Source organism: Musca autumnalis, unplaced genomic scaffold (assembly GCF_047663935.1).
Source record: "Musca autumnalis isolate F117 unplaced genomic scaffold, ASM4766393v1 scaffold_1, whole genome shotgun sequence".
Lineage (NCBI taxonomy): Eukaryota > Metazoa > Arthropoda > Insecta > Diptera > Muscidae > Musca > Musca autumnalis.
The window spans coordinates 7063960-7081193 of NW_027411644.1; the positions used below are offsets into that span (position 1 = coordinate 7063960).

Sequence of the window (17234 nt, forward strand, 5' to 3'; positions counted from 1 at the left end):
AGTTCATTAAAAATTAAATAAATACATACATGTATGTTTACTATTAATTTTTACAGATAATTTTTTGTTCAATTCATTTTTCATCACAAAAGTTTTTAATTCAAATGTATGCGTTGTTGCTTATTTTCCGGCGGAGAAAATAAAATGAAAGAAAATGCAAAAGAAATCTGCAAAGAATAAAGAAACAAAACAGAAATTGCGAGTACAGGGATGTGAGTACCCCCTCTTATTCCTCTCTACTCCCTCGCCCATAAACTCAATTTTATTTCCCATTAACTTTGAACGTCTAAACATCGACTTAGGATAGCTTTTTTTCTACCACCGCTTTATATTCAACACACCACATGCTAACAATGATGTCAACCAACGGAATAACAAAATAAAGTAATTTCCGTGAAGAAACATTAGCACCACCGACCACCGTTCATTTGTATTCATTTTTCCAACCACTCCTCGCTGTGTGTTTGTTGAAAAAGCCCAACAAATTTACCAAGAGCTGAGTGCAAAATTTTCAGTCGTGTTCGTGTAATCGTCGTGATAAGTTGTTAAAAAATAATTCAAAAATACTTGTCGAACCACCAACGAGCGCGTCCAACAAATAGAAAATTATTGGATTTTTCCTCTTTGAAAAGAAAAATTTCCATAGCAAGAAAAAGTTTGTTGTTATTGCTTCGAGCAAGAGAAAAAAACGCAAATACAGAAGAAGAGAAAAAAGAAAGAAAAAATAATTACTTGACCTTAAGCACAAGAAATTAATTTTTTTAACACAAATTAAACGAAAAGCTATCGAAGAAGACGAAGTGACAAACATAACGGTACATACATGAATTAACGGTGTGTTGTTGGTGTATGTGTATTGTATGTATATGTGTGTATGTGTGCGTATTAACTGTTAATTGAACAATTTCTTATGGCTTATCCCTGCGAATGACAAAAAGAAAAACCATACACACATCTGTATTAAAGCATACTTTTAGGATGGAAACTTTGAAATTTTGTTAATGTCTGCTTTTACGCTTTGATTTTCTTTTTGAATACGAAAAGAGGCTTCCTTCTTTGCCTTCTCCGTAAGTATGTAGTATACCACGAGAAGTGAAAATTTTCCACATTATATTTTTCATTGTGTGAGATCACCACTTTTCCTGGTGTATGCTTTTCACAAACCCACACATGCACAACATCAATGTTGAATACATGTGTTCGTGTGCATGTGTGTGTTTGTAGTGTAAGGCAAAGTTGAAGCCATCATATATTCGTTGTACTCTAAGTTTCACTGTTCTCTGTACGTACGGAGTGTGGCAATACGGCCCGGAGTAAAACATTTAGAGCACTTCGGCTACGAATGAATTTTTGACTTCCTCAGAATTCCGTGCCGTATGTTTTTTTTTTGCTCCAACGAACGGAGTGAACAGAAACCGAATAAGAAGCAAAGAGACAACGAAAACGACCACAAAGAGTAAGAGGAACACTTAATTTGACATTTACGCTATGCTCCTTAAAGTATGCTAAAGTATTGCTAATTTTCAAAGTCCTTAAAATATGTTTTGTAATTTATTGTTAATACTTCTTGTTTGTTTGTTTTTTTTTTCTACCTCAAAGCTTCCTGTAGATGAAAGTTATTGTTTTTAATACCTCAGCCCAGCCATGTGTGTTAAAATACATGAACGTTAACCTATAAAAAAAATATATATAACTACGTGTTATCTCCTCCCTTCGCCTCCTCTCTACATGTATATATATTGCTAAGAAGAGTAAAAAAGAAGATTACGTGTCTGAAAACCCCGAGTTAATTAATGTTGTTAATTGTTCGTTGTTTAATCCTCTAACAAAGCAAAGCGTACCGCCAGCGTACCATTTGCAGAACTTACCGAATTCGATCATATTTGAATTGTTATTGTATTGTGTTTTTATCTTTCAATTGATTAGTTCTTCGTTAAACAATAAAACACTTCCTTATGATCGGCTCATTTTGGAATTTGTGTAGAGCGTGCCCATCAATGCCGGTTGACAAGGTAAGTACCCTTTAAAAATGACAAAAAGCAAAATTCAAACATACATAAAATACGACATACCCCACCTGACTGACATCCCCAACATACTACTAATACTGGTCGTGATGATGATATTCAGTGTAGTTTTTGTTTTAAGCAGGCCAATGGGTCATATTACGACAAAGCAAAACCCATTCAAGTGATTTCATACTGCAGTATTTTGCAGTGCAACACTAAAACAGAACTCAACTACAACGATGACGAGCTGCATGTACAAACGCACGCACACACACACAACACACTCGCCCTGGCAATAAACCTGTACAAAATACAACAAATGCAGTCCTTTGGTTAGACATGTCTTTGCTGGGGTTTTGTTGCTATTGCCGTACGCTGTTGTTTTTTCGTCTTCGTCCTTTTTAGATCGTTACTCACCCCCTTGCTCCTTGCTGTATGGTGTTTTGGCCACCACACAGCAAATGGATTTATCGCTAAGGATAATAAGGTCATTATATAAAGTTGCCAATAACAAAAAAAAAAAAAAAAAATGAAAAAATAATGTGTTTCTATAGATGTGTTGTGCCTTGCAAATACAAACGCTCACAGAAATACTTGCGGTGAAGGCAATGAATGATGACGAATTAGCTCTCTATTTTCAAAATATTTTTATAATTCCATAAACATTGGGTGCGGAAGGATAGTGACGGTATATGTTAATCTGAATACATGTTTGTAATTCTTACTTTTTAGATAAGCAATTTTATTTCCCATTTGCCATGTCCGAAATGAACTTCTCTGGTGTCCCAATAAGTTCCTAGTACATATGAAAAACTAGTAAGGAAAGGATCAAAGTCGGGCGGGGCCGACTGTATAATACCCTAAATCCAAATCAGAACAGATTTTGATATAATTTTTCACATTTATTTGTACACCAAATTCCGTCACATAGTCCAAATTTCATCAAAATTGGACATATATAGCGTGTTTCGTGCATCAAATACCTCATATCGGTCGAAAGTATATATGGGAGCTATATCCAAATCTGAATCGATTTCTATATGATTTGCCACACTTATTTCTAGGCCAAATCCCGGCGAACATTCCAAATTTTATTGAAATCGTACATATATAGCGCGTTTCGTGCTTCAAATACCTAAAATCGGCCGAGCTATAGGCAAATTTGAACCGACTTCTAAATAATTTGGCACACTTATTTCTAGACTAAATACCGTCGCGCATTCCAAATTTAATTGAAATCGGACATATATAGCGTGTTTCGTGCACCAAATTCTTTAAATCGGGCGAAAATATATGTTGTGGCTATATCCAAATCTGAACCGATTTCTATATAATTTAGCACACTTATTTCTAGACTAAATTCCATCGCACATTCCAAATTTCATTGAAATCGGACATGATATATATGGGGGCTATATCCAAATCTGAACTGATTTTTAACAAAATAGCGTTCGTCCTTTGGCCAAAAAACTATCTTCCCCAATTTTAATGCGAATCGGACAATAAATGCTACCTGTACGTTGTTTCCAAAAATACATGGTCAGACGGACATGCATAAATCGACTCAGAAAGTGATTCTATGTATATCCCTAAAATGAACTATGGTACATACGCAAGCATATTGCAAATTCCATAAAGAAATATCAGAATGAAGCAATGACAGACCACATCTAATGCAAGTTAAGCTTCGGAACAATACATAAGCCACTGGTTTACAACAATATGAAAGAACATCGACTGAAGAGGGTGATCAAATTGAAATTGTGACTTGCGAGTTCAAAGGCTGATGTTGACGAAAAAGTGTCAGCAATACTCCTGAAAAAGGCCTCCAGCTTAAGTACCGTTTAGGAACAAACAAATTTTCTAGAATGACTAAAAACTACCTCTCCATTGCTGTAGTGGGATTCCTAGGGCATTTTTTGGTTACAGACAAAAATCGGTCAAATTAAAACGCAAAATTATGAATGAAAAGTTCAAATAAAAGTTGACATCAATGTTACTATCGGTAGAACTTTGCGACTACGTTTTATTGGTCGCTAACTTACCGAATAATATCGTTAATTACCGAAATTATCCGCATTTTAATTTTAAAAAATGTTGTCGATAACCAAAAAATGCGTTAGAGAATCCCACTACTGCTCTGACAAAGACTATGGGAATGAACTTCCATAACATGACTGCTGGAATATGTTTCAAAGTTGAAATACAAATATCGGTAAAGGCAAATCGTAGGTGCCAAAGGAGAAGTATGACCGCCAAGCAACATCAGTAATTTAGGTAGAGATGAGCCCTCATAGGATTTATTTGGATAAATTCTTCTTATTTAAGCCAATAAAACCTGTCTCAAATAACGTTTCTCTAACCACAATGACAGCTCCCCAAAGTATGCTAAAGAAAAGATCTCTGCACTCCACATTTCTGATGTAATTCGAATCATTTCAGTTGTAATTCGTAACGTTACATTTGAAATTTGATTATTCCATATTTAATTCGGAACAATTCAATTTTTATTCGAGAATTCCATTTGTAATTCGAATTATTTCGTTTGCATTTCGAATTATTCCATTTGTAATTCGAATTATTCCATTTGAAAATCGAATTATTATATTTGTAATTCGAATTATTTCATTTGTAGTTCTCATTACAAATAAATTCGCATTACAACTGAAAATTTTCGAATTACAAATGGAATTCTCGTATTACAACTAAAATGATTCGAATTACATTATTTCATTTGTAATTCGCATTACAAATAGAATTATTCGTATTTCAAATGGAATAATTTGAATTACAAATGGAATAATTCGAATTACAAACTGAAAGTTTTCGAGTTAAAAATGGAATTCTCGAATTACAAATAAAATTTTACGAATTACAAATGGTGTTCTTGAACTACAACTAAAATGATTCGAAATTACATCTGAAAAAGGTGTAGATACGATTTTGTGCGTTATACCCCGTTTGCACTTAACCGGATTAAAGAAAACACGATTTTCATAGATTGTTTGGCCGATTCACTCTCTCTCAGCAAACAATTTTGGAAGTTGTGCAATTGGAGCTATGATTTCACAACATCTTTCGATGTAGTCCAACAGAGATAAGAAAAATGCACTCCGTTCGATACATTTTATAAGCAGTTGCTGTAGAGATCCCTACAGAAAAAAACGGTTGGTTGATCCCTACACATTTCTTCAAAAGATAAGCAAGAGTGTATACATTTCGAAGAATTTGTTATAAAATAAAGAAATAACAACTTAAGTTGCGAACATTTTTGCGGTAATTCACAAGACGGAAAATTTTAATGGAGTGGAATTGGAGTCCATGTCGAAAGCTGAATTAGTGATGGGAAGGCAACATAAAAAACTTTAGAATGTTGAAGGAAAATCAGATGCGCTTGGATTAAATCGAGAACGGAGAAAATAAGCGCAAATGTGATTGAATTTAATGGAAACTTTTTTTAATTTGTGTGGATATAATAAAGTTCTTTGTGTTCTTGTTTTACACAAATAACATTTTATTTATTTTGGGATATTTCGTAATGGCTTGCATTTTAATTGCATCTTTAGACTAATTAAAAATGCAAACCGAAGAATGCATATAAATTCAATCCGAAGCACTGCATCTTAAGCCGTGATTTGGATCGAAAATGGAGTGCATCCTAGCTGTGTGCTGTGGTAGCATAATGGAGTGCATCCTAGCTGCGCGCTCTCTTGTAAAATTTATAAGTGATTTCATAGGAAAAGATGTACTCCAACGGCAAATGTACCGTACACTTCTAGTGATTCAACTGCATCCGCAGATGCAAACTTTTTGCGGATGATGCTCTGCTATCAGTTTCAACTACTTAAGGAAGCACTGAGGTTGATGTACAGTACAATTTTATTCTACTTAGCTTCACTTTTGAGAAGCGACAAAGTCGTTTAGTAGTACATAGTTGCTTAAAGTAGTAGTATTAAATATATCTACAGAGGTGTATTTTTAGCTGTTAAATTTAAAAATGTAAAGATCAATCACAATAGAAAATATGAAAGGATATAAAATCACAATGACAAAAGTACAAAAGCTTAAAAGTGTTATTATTGATTATTAAAATGTTGATTGCTTCAGGATTTAATAAACTGGATTTCAATTGCCAATTCCATAGCGCAAATGTCAAATAAATCCTCATAAAGAAGGTTAACCCGACAGAAAGCTCTAATGCAAACTCCATTTTAGTTCCTTTTTCGTTTTATTTCTGCTTGTCTTAAGGTAACATTTTAGTGATGGTATGAAATCAAAATCGTCATAAATTCAGTGGATTTTATTTGACGTATGCGCTAAGGAATAGACATTTAAAAGCCAGTGGATTTCGTAAATCTAAACGTACTATTTGAATCATGAATGTACCTTTGAAAAAATTATATCGTTGTAATCAGAATCGCGATGAAATTTTCAAAACAAATTTCGAAAAGCCCTAAAGGCCTGCGTACATAAGCCGCTCGGCTTTCTTGCTTAATTCTTTCCTTAAAGGCCTGCGTACATAAGATTTCAGAATCACATTTGAATTAGGTCGAACTTGGTCTTTAGTCATTTACCAGATATGACTTAAGCAATAATGCCATGCTTCTTATGTATCGGGGCCTTTACGCTGCACCGCAGAAATTTTAAACTTTTGTGAACTTGATTTGATTTAAGTTTGAGAGAAATATTGCAATGTGCAAAGTTTGGACTAATGTGAATCACTTTTTATTGCGCATATTTTCGTTAGTCACCGCAGGATTTTTTTTGAAGTTTTAGGATCATCACCAACAAAAAAATCAATCAAATAAGAACACTCGCATGCCGACGGTGAGCGTTCAACACTCAACCCTAAGATTTATAGTCGGACACACACGCTCTGTGCTCGTTACTTAGTAAGTAGTCAAATAAGTAGTTTTGCCTTGTTACATTACTTGGTAATGGGTTATATAATGGCTAACGGATCCGAATTTTCGCTGGGTTATGTCAAAAAGCATGAATTTGCCCACAGTAAATCGCTGTAAGCAGGATCAAAAGGAGTGTCATTTGTACAAATTTTAAAACGGTATCCAAAAGTCCTTTAAATTGCACTTGAGCAACAACTATTGTGAGGGAGTTACCCGAAGGTGTTGTCCAATATAGACCTTCTTGGGACTTGTATAATTTTAGAAGACATTTTACGATGTATAAAGTTTCAGCCAATTTGATATTCAATTGCAAATGCATGAAAATGATTTATTCCATCGAAAAAATATCTTGATTGATGAGGCCCATTGGGAAGCCTCTCCATCCTTAAAGTCTCACTGTTTGGTTCGGTTTATGGTCCGAGGGGTTATTAGAACATATTTTTTGAAATGAGCTTGGAGCAACAGTTCCGATGAATGGATTGCATTTTCGAGAAACGATTAATGATTTTTATGGTCGAAGTTGGATGGTATTGATCTGAACAATGTTTACTTTCAAAAACGGTATATAAGCAACGTAACCATTCCTCTTTTACGGGAACTGTTTCCGAACTGTGTTATCTCATGGAGCGGTGATGACAATTGCCCCCTGAGATCTTGTGATTTAACATCTAGCGACTTTTTTCCTTGCCCAGCTAAAACAATCCTCCCAAAATAATGGGTGTTATAAGGGATTTTTGGCAGCCTTAACTACTTACAAATCCCCCTTCTAACCCATTATTTTAACAAGAGCATGTCGCACTGAGTTACTAGTTATTCTATGGCCACTGGAGGCTGAAAAATAAGCTATAAGCTAAAAAAAAATCTACTTTTAAAACAGTTGAGGTGGAATTTGTTTTCAATTTCAACACACTTCATATTTTTTTATTTTATGTTTTTATTTCGCTACCTGCTGGAGTTGATTTTGCGAACTTCTGATTTGTAGCCGAACACACTAGGCCACGCACACGAACATTAAGGGTTGCTTAAGCGCTTGCATGTGCACCACCAAATGTTCTTTGTTTTTTGAACAAAAAGTACTCGGACGGCGGTGAGCGTTGAACACACAATCCTCTGATTTATAGTGGGACACACACGATGTGTCACCGTACTCATAACTTAGTAAGGGGTAATATAAGTAGTTATTTTTGTTTACATCACTTAGTAATGCATTACACAATGACTAACGGATCCGAATTTTTGCTGGGTGGGAGAGATCACGTGAAAGCGTCGATTCAAAACCTCAAAAATGAGGCTATTGAGGACGAAGTACGGGCATGTGTATGGTTTATGACAGAAAACATACTGAGGAAACTGCATGCGTTAATTTACAGATGCCTACGTAGAATTTTAATTATATTTTGACCACACAGAATATCTAACGAACAACTGTGGATGAAGGCAAATTTGGTTGAGATAAATATCGAAATCCGTAGAAGAAATTTTGGCTGGATTGGTCACACCCTTCGCAAAATACCTGAAGATGTATGTAACCGCGCATGGAAGATCCTACAACAATATTCCAGTGAAGGCTATACAACAGCTTTAAATTAATAAACCAAATTGTACTGGAGAGTAAATAAGATTATTCCTCAACCTGGACGTACATGTGTATATATAAAATTGTAAGATTAGGTTCGTGCCAACTTTTCAAGATCTATTTAAAATTTTGTAATTTGAAGAAACATTAAATACTTAAAATCCTGCTAGACTAGCGGTTTTATATGATAAAATGAAAGTCCGGTGTCATTATTTTTTAAAACCCGTAAAAAAAACTAAATTTACCTATAACAAGTAAAAAAGTATCAGTCGGCTTTGCCGACAGAGATATACCCTCAGCCTGTGTATATTGAAACAATTTTTTCCCAAAATACGTATGTATTTATGGGGTTTTAAAAATGTTGGGCGTTTGAACCGACAAAAATGTTGATTAGGATTAAAGATCAAAAGTTTTGTGGATGAGATACTAAAAGGAATGGATCGACATTGACCGTTATGGAAGTGGATCTCCAGCCACAACATATGGGCCCATAGGGGGTTTTTACACTCTTCGGGCTGTTTGCTCAAGAAGTATGGACTTGCCCCTAAAAAAACTTTTCCCTTCGTAATTGAGGCAGCGAATGCAAGTTGCTTCAACAAAAATCAAAGTGATTCTATATTAGGTCTTAAAGTGAATTTATCCGAAATTTTGTGTGGGAGGTACAAATACAGTCCATATTTGAACCTGATCTATATCTGGTAGATATACATATTAGGATGTGTAAAGTATAGACCAATTCGGCCACTCCCTTCAATAGTTACCGTACGAAAAAATTTTCCGAACATTTTTGAACTTTTGTGGGGGAGGTACCTGAAGGAGTAGACCGATATGGCTTATCTGCAAACTTAAACTATGTTTGGACAAAATATAAATTTGAACCGAATCGGTTCATCCGTTCGAGAGTTATCGTGCGCTCCAGCCAGCAGGACAGACAGACGGACATGGCTAGATCGATTCCAAATTGTCTGAAACACATTTCGTCCAAACATACTTGGGGTCTAAAACCATTATTTCGATGAGGCGCATTTTCATCGTATCAAAGTGTATATACCCTCCATAGCCTAAAGGCTGAGGGTATAAATATCGGATCTGTTAGTTATTATGTAACCCCATGATCCAAATAGAAGGTCATCCAAAAAGACAAGCTGATACCTCCATTTCCTGACAAAATATATTGTCGTAGTTTGAAATTGTAGTTTGAATTTCCGTTTTTCCGTTCCCGAACTATTTCAAAAAACTTGTGTGTGAGAACAATTTTTTTTGTAGTTCTCTCTTTTACGATTTTTACTATTAAAAAGTACGGGAACGAAGCTATAGTTACCCATAACAAAATTATTATTATTATTTGAACTAAATGTTAAAAAATGTTTAATTTCTTTTAAAAAATATTGCGAATAAAAAATTTGTCTACAATTATCTTTTTGTTTTGTGGCGCTTATTGTTGTGTGGTATAATAGAAATAAAAAATAAATAAACATTTTTAATAATAACAAAATCAAGTCGAAATAATTTTTATTCGCAGCAACAACAACTTTTGACAACAAATGAAGGTGCAGAGTTGTATTTTTTGGTAAATTTGTCGATTGGATGACCTTCTTTATTGGGCCATGATGTAACCCATTACAAAGTAAAGTAAAAAAACTCTTTTTTAAGTAATCACTCCTTACTAAGTAATGAGTACAGTGGCAAAGAGTGCGTGTGTTCGTCTAAAAATTCTAGGGTTGTGTGTTCAACGTTCACCGTCGGTACGCGAGTTTTTGTTAACAACCCCAAAGTTAGTACGGGTAGTACAGTGGGTAGTGTGTTCGGCTACAAATCAGAAGTTTGCAGAACCAAATCCAGCAGAGAGCAAAATAAAATAAAAGTATGAAGTATGTTGAAATTTAAATCAAAATCCACCTCAACTCTTCTACAAATAGAACATTGGTCTGTTCCCGTACCTTATAAAGTGGTAAAAGTCGTAAAAGTTGTAAAAGTCGTAAACGATTTTCATATAAATTTTGTGTACGGGAACGCAAAATGTGTAAAAGTGGTCAAAATTTTTAAAACTTTTTAGTACTGGAACAGAGCTCATATGTTTTTTTACTTATTTTTCAACTTCTAGTGGTCGTAGAATAACTAGTAATTCAGTGCGACATGTCCCTGTTAAAAAAATGGGTTGGTAGGGGGTATTGTAATGTTAGGGTAATGTTTATTCGCGTGTAGTTTGGCTTTGACGTTTGTAGCTAATTTTTTGAGGAGAGAAATTCAAACAAAACTAATCTCCTAAGAGGAGTTCCATCATAAACTGAATATTAAAACCCAATACTCAAAACAAACACTTTATAGGTTAAAGTTTTCCAAATGTTTGGTTATGTAAATATTGAAGCAATAACTAAGCAGCAAACAGCAATGCAGCATATTTTTTTCGATAGACGAAATGAAGCCACATACTAATGTGAAAGGATTAAAAATGTCACACGCACCGGAAGAAGACATTCGCACGGAACCACATGAAAATTGGCACTAAATGTCAAATGCATTTACACGCACACAAACCTGAATATATACACGGTGTAGAAGAAAACTTCCACAACACATATTTTTTACGCAATTGTTTTCACGGTGAAGAAGTCATAAAATACAATGACATTTCACTCAATACAAGCAAAAGCAAAATATAATATCAGTCAACACCGAACTAAAATAGCTGGTTGTGTATGGAAAACCGAGAAGAACAAGAAGAGGAGGAAGAAGAAGAAAATCAATACCATATGATACGATACGAGGAGTGAGTGTCATTCAATTGCGAAAAAAGTAAGAACAACAACATTGTAATACATGACGAAGGAATAGAAAGAAAAGAACACACATACATACGCTGGCACGGACACAGAGAAATAAAACTGACGTATAAAATACAACAGCAATAATAACAACAAGAAGAATGTCGAAAGAATATAAAACGGAAGAAAGCAAAAACCTGCGACAAGTAAATTTGAGCTTAAAACAGTCCTCAAACCAGCTGGCGGGGTAGTGGGCAAGTGAGAGAGAGCGAGAGTAGAGATAAATTGCTTTGTATGAAAACCCCCAGAAGTATGCAATGAACCTAAACAGCTGGAAACTTTTGCTGGCTAGCAAGAGAGTGATAAAAGTGTAAGAATGAGAATATGTATCAACTTTCCAGTGATATGAAAATGAACCCAAATTTTATTTTACGTTCGCCGCATGTGCTTTCAGCAGAAAAAGAGTGAGCAACAACAACAGCTGTGTAGTATTAGCGCACAACAGACATTAATATTTTCTCACCGTATGACTGGAGCCGGCTTTTGACGATTTGCTGTTTGCCCCCTATCAGAGGATGACACACAAGATACGAACAAACATGTATGGCCGTTTGAACGATAGACGGACTCACGCCAGACACAGACAGACCAAACCAAATCTAACCGACCAGAATTTTGATATAACATTGTAGAGAACAACAAAACAGAAGGATAAAAGAAGGACAACAAAGTACGAACATTGCTTTTGCTTCACATGACTACGCTGATGATGGTGTGCTTTGGTGCGGTTTCCTTTAAATAGTAAAGTTATTACTATTACATCAGCAAGAAGAAGAAGAAGAACAAGCAGCACTGTTGGCAACTTCCATTACTTAACTTACGCGAATGAGTGTACATCCCTCACCCCTAGCAAATTTGTTAAGTGGGTTGTTGGCTCTTCCTTTGGTCAAAGGGGTGGTGGGTGGTGCATGGTTTACATTTTCTTTAAAAAAGGCAAAATAATCAAGCCATGCATTTTAATTCCATTACAAAATGCCGGCTATAAATCGGAAAACATTCATTCATATATGTATATGTATGTATGTATGTCTGAATTTTTGAAATTGCTGATTCGGTCAAATATTGTTTGTCTTCTTGAAGCTTTTCTTTCTTTGGAAAAAGGAAAAAGGAAGGATGAGGTTTTTGTTGAGTTTTTCTTCAACTACATCATGCAAACGGAATAAGAAGTTTTTCCATGTGGTCGGATGAGTCATCCACCCAGAAAAACAAACAGATGAAAAATCTGAAAAAAAACACAAATGAAATCTTTAAAAGAAAAACATAAAAAAGAGGATTACAAATTTAAATAGAAAATTAAAATTTGTCTGCGGATGGGGATAATAATTTAAAGAAGTTAGGCTATTAATTTGAACAAAGACGTGGGTGACATTCTTTTTACGTTTTTTTTATAGGAGTATTATTATATGTGGTTGAAGGGATAGATTTAAAAAGAAAATATAAACAAAATAAATAAAAAAGGTAACTCATAAAAAATGACCCTCGGTTTAACTAGAGGACTAGAAATATGTTGAAAAAGCTGACTCTTAATAACAGGAAAAGAATGAAATATTTATTAATTATTATTTTTCTATATTTTTGAAATTATCTGTCTTCATTTGTACATTTGACACTATTTAAAAAAAAATACGGTGAAACTCTCATGGTACAATAATACAGGTAGCATTATCATGCCAGCTGATGGTAATATAATGTGTCAATTGCATTCAATTGATGTCAAATTTTGACATCTTATATTACCAACAATTGCCGATGCGGCTACCTGTGTATTTGTACCATGGAAACTCTATAAAAGAAATGTTGCCGAAGCAAAATCTGCAGCCGGAAAAAAGACCATCAGACCTTTAATTAATTCATCTTTAATCCGTTAACAGAAGAACAAAATTCTTTCCAAACTTTGGAAACTCGTTTTCTGAAAGCCATAATTTCAGGACTTATTGTGGTATATGTATATTTATAAGGGTATAGGTGCCACCGTGGTGCAATGGCATGCACTCCTTTCACGATGAATGTCCGGGTTCGATTTCCAGACCGGACAACATGAACGGTGGCAAAAATACCCCTCAGCGCACAGTGTGTCCAAATTCAATATTTTGTGACACAAATTTAATTTTTTATCAAATATTCCCAAAATTTTTACATGAAGTGATAGAAAACAAGCTAGTTAAGGGAGGAGAAACTATCGTTGGTTGTACGTACCGTTATATTTGAAGAAATGGTACCTATAACATGACGTTATTTCTTAAACACAAGTAAAAAAGTGTATATACCCTCAGCCAATGTGAAGTGAAACTTTCACCTACCGACAGATCGAATGTATTTAAGGTCTCTTCTGAATTTTGTGGCCCTTTTTGGACATTTGAACTTGCGAACAAAAATGTGGATTAGGAATTAACTGCTCTAAGACACAAATGTTGAACTTTTGTGGGGGAGGTACCCTTAGGGAGAACCGATATGGGCCATTTTAGAAGTTAAACTAAATTTTGACAAAATATAAGGAGATCTAAAGTTTGGGCCAAATTGGTTGCCCCATTCAAGTGATATCGTCCTAGCGTTTTAGTGACATTTTTTAAGTATTGGGGAGAAGTACCGGAAGTTGTGGACCGGTATTGCCCCATGAAACTAAGTTTGGATATAATATGACGAAGACCAAATGTTGGACCAAATCGGTTGAACAGTTCGAGAGTTATCGTTCTCTCCGACCGCCACATATGGTGACATAGGGGGTTTTTACGCCTTTCGGGCTGTTTTCCGAAGAAATATGGCTCGCCTCTGAAAAAACGTTTACCGTCTAATGGAGGTAGCGAATGCAAATCGCTTCAACACAAATCAAAGAGATTCGAGAGCAGGTCTTAAAGTGAACTTATCCGAAATGTTGTGTGAGAGGTACCAGAAGGAGGAGACAAATATAGTCCATATTCGAACCTGATCTATATCTGGCAAATATATTAGGATGTGCAAAGTATGGATTACATCGGTCACTCCCTTCAAAAGTTATCGTGCGCACAATTTTTCCGAACATTTTTCAACTTTTGTGGGGGAGGTACCTGAAGGAGTGGACCGATATGGCTTATCTTCGAATTAAAACTTTGTTTGGACAAAATATTACGAAGGCCAAATTTTTGACCGAATCGGCGGATCCGTTTGAGAGTTATCGTGCGCTCCAACCACTACACACGGTGTCATAGGGGCTTTATGCAACTTTTAGGCTATTTTCTCAGGAAGTACGGACTTGCCCCTGACGAAACTTGTACCGGCGTATCGGGGGCAGTGAATACAAGTTGTTGCAAATCAAAGCGATTCAAGAGCAGGTCCTAAACTGAACTTTTCCGAAATTTTGTGTGGGAAGTACCCGAAGGCGTGGACCGATTGATTCCATATTGGAACCTCACCTAAGTTTGGTAGAAATATCACTATGTCCAACGTATGGACCAAGTCGGTTATTCCCTTCAAGATTTATCGTGCGCACAAATTTTCCGAACATTTTCGAACTTTTGTGGGGGAGGTACCGGAAGGAGTGGACCGATATAAGCCATCTTCGAACTTAAACTAAGTTTGGACGTGCGCACCAGCCAGCCAGACAGACAGATGGACGGACATTGCTAAATCGACCCCAAATTGTCTGAAACACATTTCGTCCAAACATACTTGGGGTCTAAATCCATTATTTCGATGAGGCACATTTTGCCCGTATGAAAGTGTATATACCCTCGTTAGCATAAATGCGAGGGTATAAAAAACCTTAAACTTTACATGTTCCAAATTTTGTGCGGTACGATGTACGTTCCATATTTGGACGTAATCCAAGTATGTACGCAAGTGTTATGTTAGGCACAACCAAGGTAAGTTAGTGCCGGCAGATTTTTTGGAGCTCCAAGGACATTATCTCAAAAGGTATGGGCTTGTCCCCGAAAAAGAATACACCGTCAAGGAAAAGAATACAAAGTCAAAATTTCGATTTTTAACAAAAAATGTGCATTAATCGGTCAAAAATTTTTTAAGGAAAATTCTCATGGTGTAATGGATAATATGGCTAATATGGCTAAAATCTTAAAACCCCGAAAATTGGGCGGTACCGTTCCACGGGGGTTATATCAAAACGTGAACCAATACCAACAATTCTCTGTAAAAATATTTCGCAAGACCTGGCGATGACTAAATACCAAATATCAGCTACATTGGTTGTTTAATGTGGCTAAAACCTTGAAAATACCGAAAATCGGGCGATACCGTTCTATTGGAGCTATATCAAAACGTGGACCTATGTACATAATTTTTATCAGAAAAGTTTTTTGGTCCATTGGGAACCCTCAATGCAAAATTACGGCGTATTTGGGCGTGAAACATATGTAAAATCTCCAAAATTCCGAAAATCGGGAGGTACCGTTATATGGGGTCTATATCAAAACATGGACCTATGTCCATAATTTTTATCGGAAAAGTTTTTTGTAAAGTGAAAACCCCGCATCTCAAAATTCAACCAATTTTGTTGATAAGTTTAGCTAAAATATTCAAAATACCGAAACATTAAGAAGTACCGTTGCATGGGGACTATCCCAAAACGTGGACCTACCTTCCCAATTTTTTGCTCTCGACATTGTCAGTAAACTATAAGAATTTTATATTTGGCCACCGTTTATTTGAACTCGTGACATAGTGCACCGTTTTTTTGAGGTTATGCGCCATTATCTCGGGAACTATGGACTTGCCCTCGAAAAAAAATTACAATGACGTAACGGGGGCCGCACGAACATCCTGTTACAAAAATTTTCACAACGATTCGTGAGTTGTGGAGTAGCACAGTTCCATTTATCGACATTTTTCAAAAAGGTTTGCACCTTCTCAAGGCCAAAACTGCCTGAAGGATCGTTCCAATGCTTTTGCGATGTATTAGAGAGTTCTTAACTACTGTCATGGCTACAATTGTTGTCCTTGTGTTCGATCGAAAATCTCAATGGTTTGGCTGTTATATGCCAAAATGTCCAAAAACGTGGATAAAAAACTTAAAGTCAAAATCGGGAGGCTCGATTTTCACGATAGACCTATGGTCTAGTAGACTTTTTGCTCAGTTCAATCCCAGGAATAAGAAACGCGAAGGGCCCATTAAAGTTTTCAAATCGCCCCGGCCTAGCCTACATGCCAGTAAGAGTACTTCTTCAACATTTCAAAATTCAGTGTATTTAAATTTTTATTTATTTTATTTATTGCTTTGTAATTAAAAGCAAATTATTTTGTGGCCAATTTATATAATTACAAAGAATCGACTTAAATATCATAGCTACTCTAAAAATAATTTCTTATAAATAAATTCGTCTTAATTCTGCAAACTGGAGATATAATTATTGTAATTACAATCATGCAAATAATTTTTTTTAGAAAATTCTTCATTGCATCATGGCTACTCCAATTGCCACATTCATTGAATATACGCCAAATAAATTCACAGAGTTTTATGATAAATGGAACTGACAATTTGAATCCTCTGGATTTATTAAATCCCGTGCAATGTGAATGTACTCTAAGGCGAACATTCAACATCATAATGCAAACTAATATTTCAAACCACACAACATTGTTACCGTTCGAGGTAATTACAATACCGGTGGCAAAGTGAAACCTCACTTTAATGTTACCTTACTTATGGCTTGGTCTATTTAAATTTAATGCCATCTTAATGGGCCTTTTTTTACAAAACAAAACAACAGAAAAACTAAAAACTAATTGCAATAAAAAACGGAGTAAAATTGAAATGAAAAAAATGCAAATTTCTTGCAATGTGCATGTCTTGTGTTACATGTTCAGCAACAAAAAGAAGAAGAAGAAGAAACAACTACAAGCAAATGCCAGAAAGTTGCTGTTTTTCTTTTGTTTAATAGCTGTTGTTGTTGTTGTTGCAGCTACTTTGGTTGTCTTATTTTTCATG

The 17234-nt window shown here is 35.4% G+C and overlaps 1 protein-coding gene across 34 annotated transcripts in view; it reads left to right on the forward strand.

Moving 5' to 3' along the window:
- The first annotated feature begins 295 nt into the window (after nt 1-295).
- LOC141390590 (uncharacterized) overlaps nt 296-17234 on the forward strand; it is a 158166-nt gene continuing 141227 nt past the window's right edge. For 4 of the 34 annotated variants that reach the window (XM_073963614.1, XM_073963572.1, XM_073963690.1 and 1 more), the window contains exons 1-2: nt 499-815; nt 1600-2012. In XM_073963614.1, coding sequence (XP_073819715.1) covers nt 1956-2012 — 57 coding nt within the window. In that variant the 5' untranslated portion in view covers nt 499-815; nt 1600-1955. Of the gene's footprint in view, nt 1457-1599; nt 2013-17234 lie in introns of all 34 variants that reach the window. The other 30 variants (XM_073963545.1, XM_073963666.1, XM_073963736.1 and 27 more) reach the window with 22 other exon arrangements.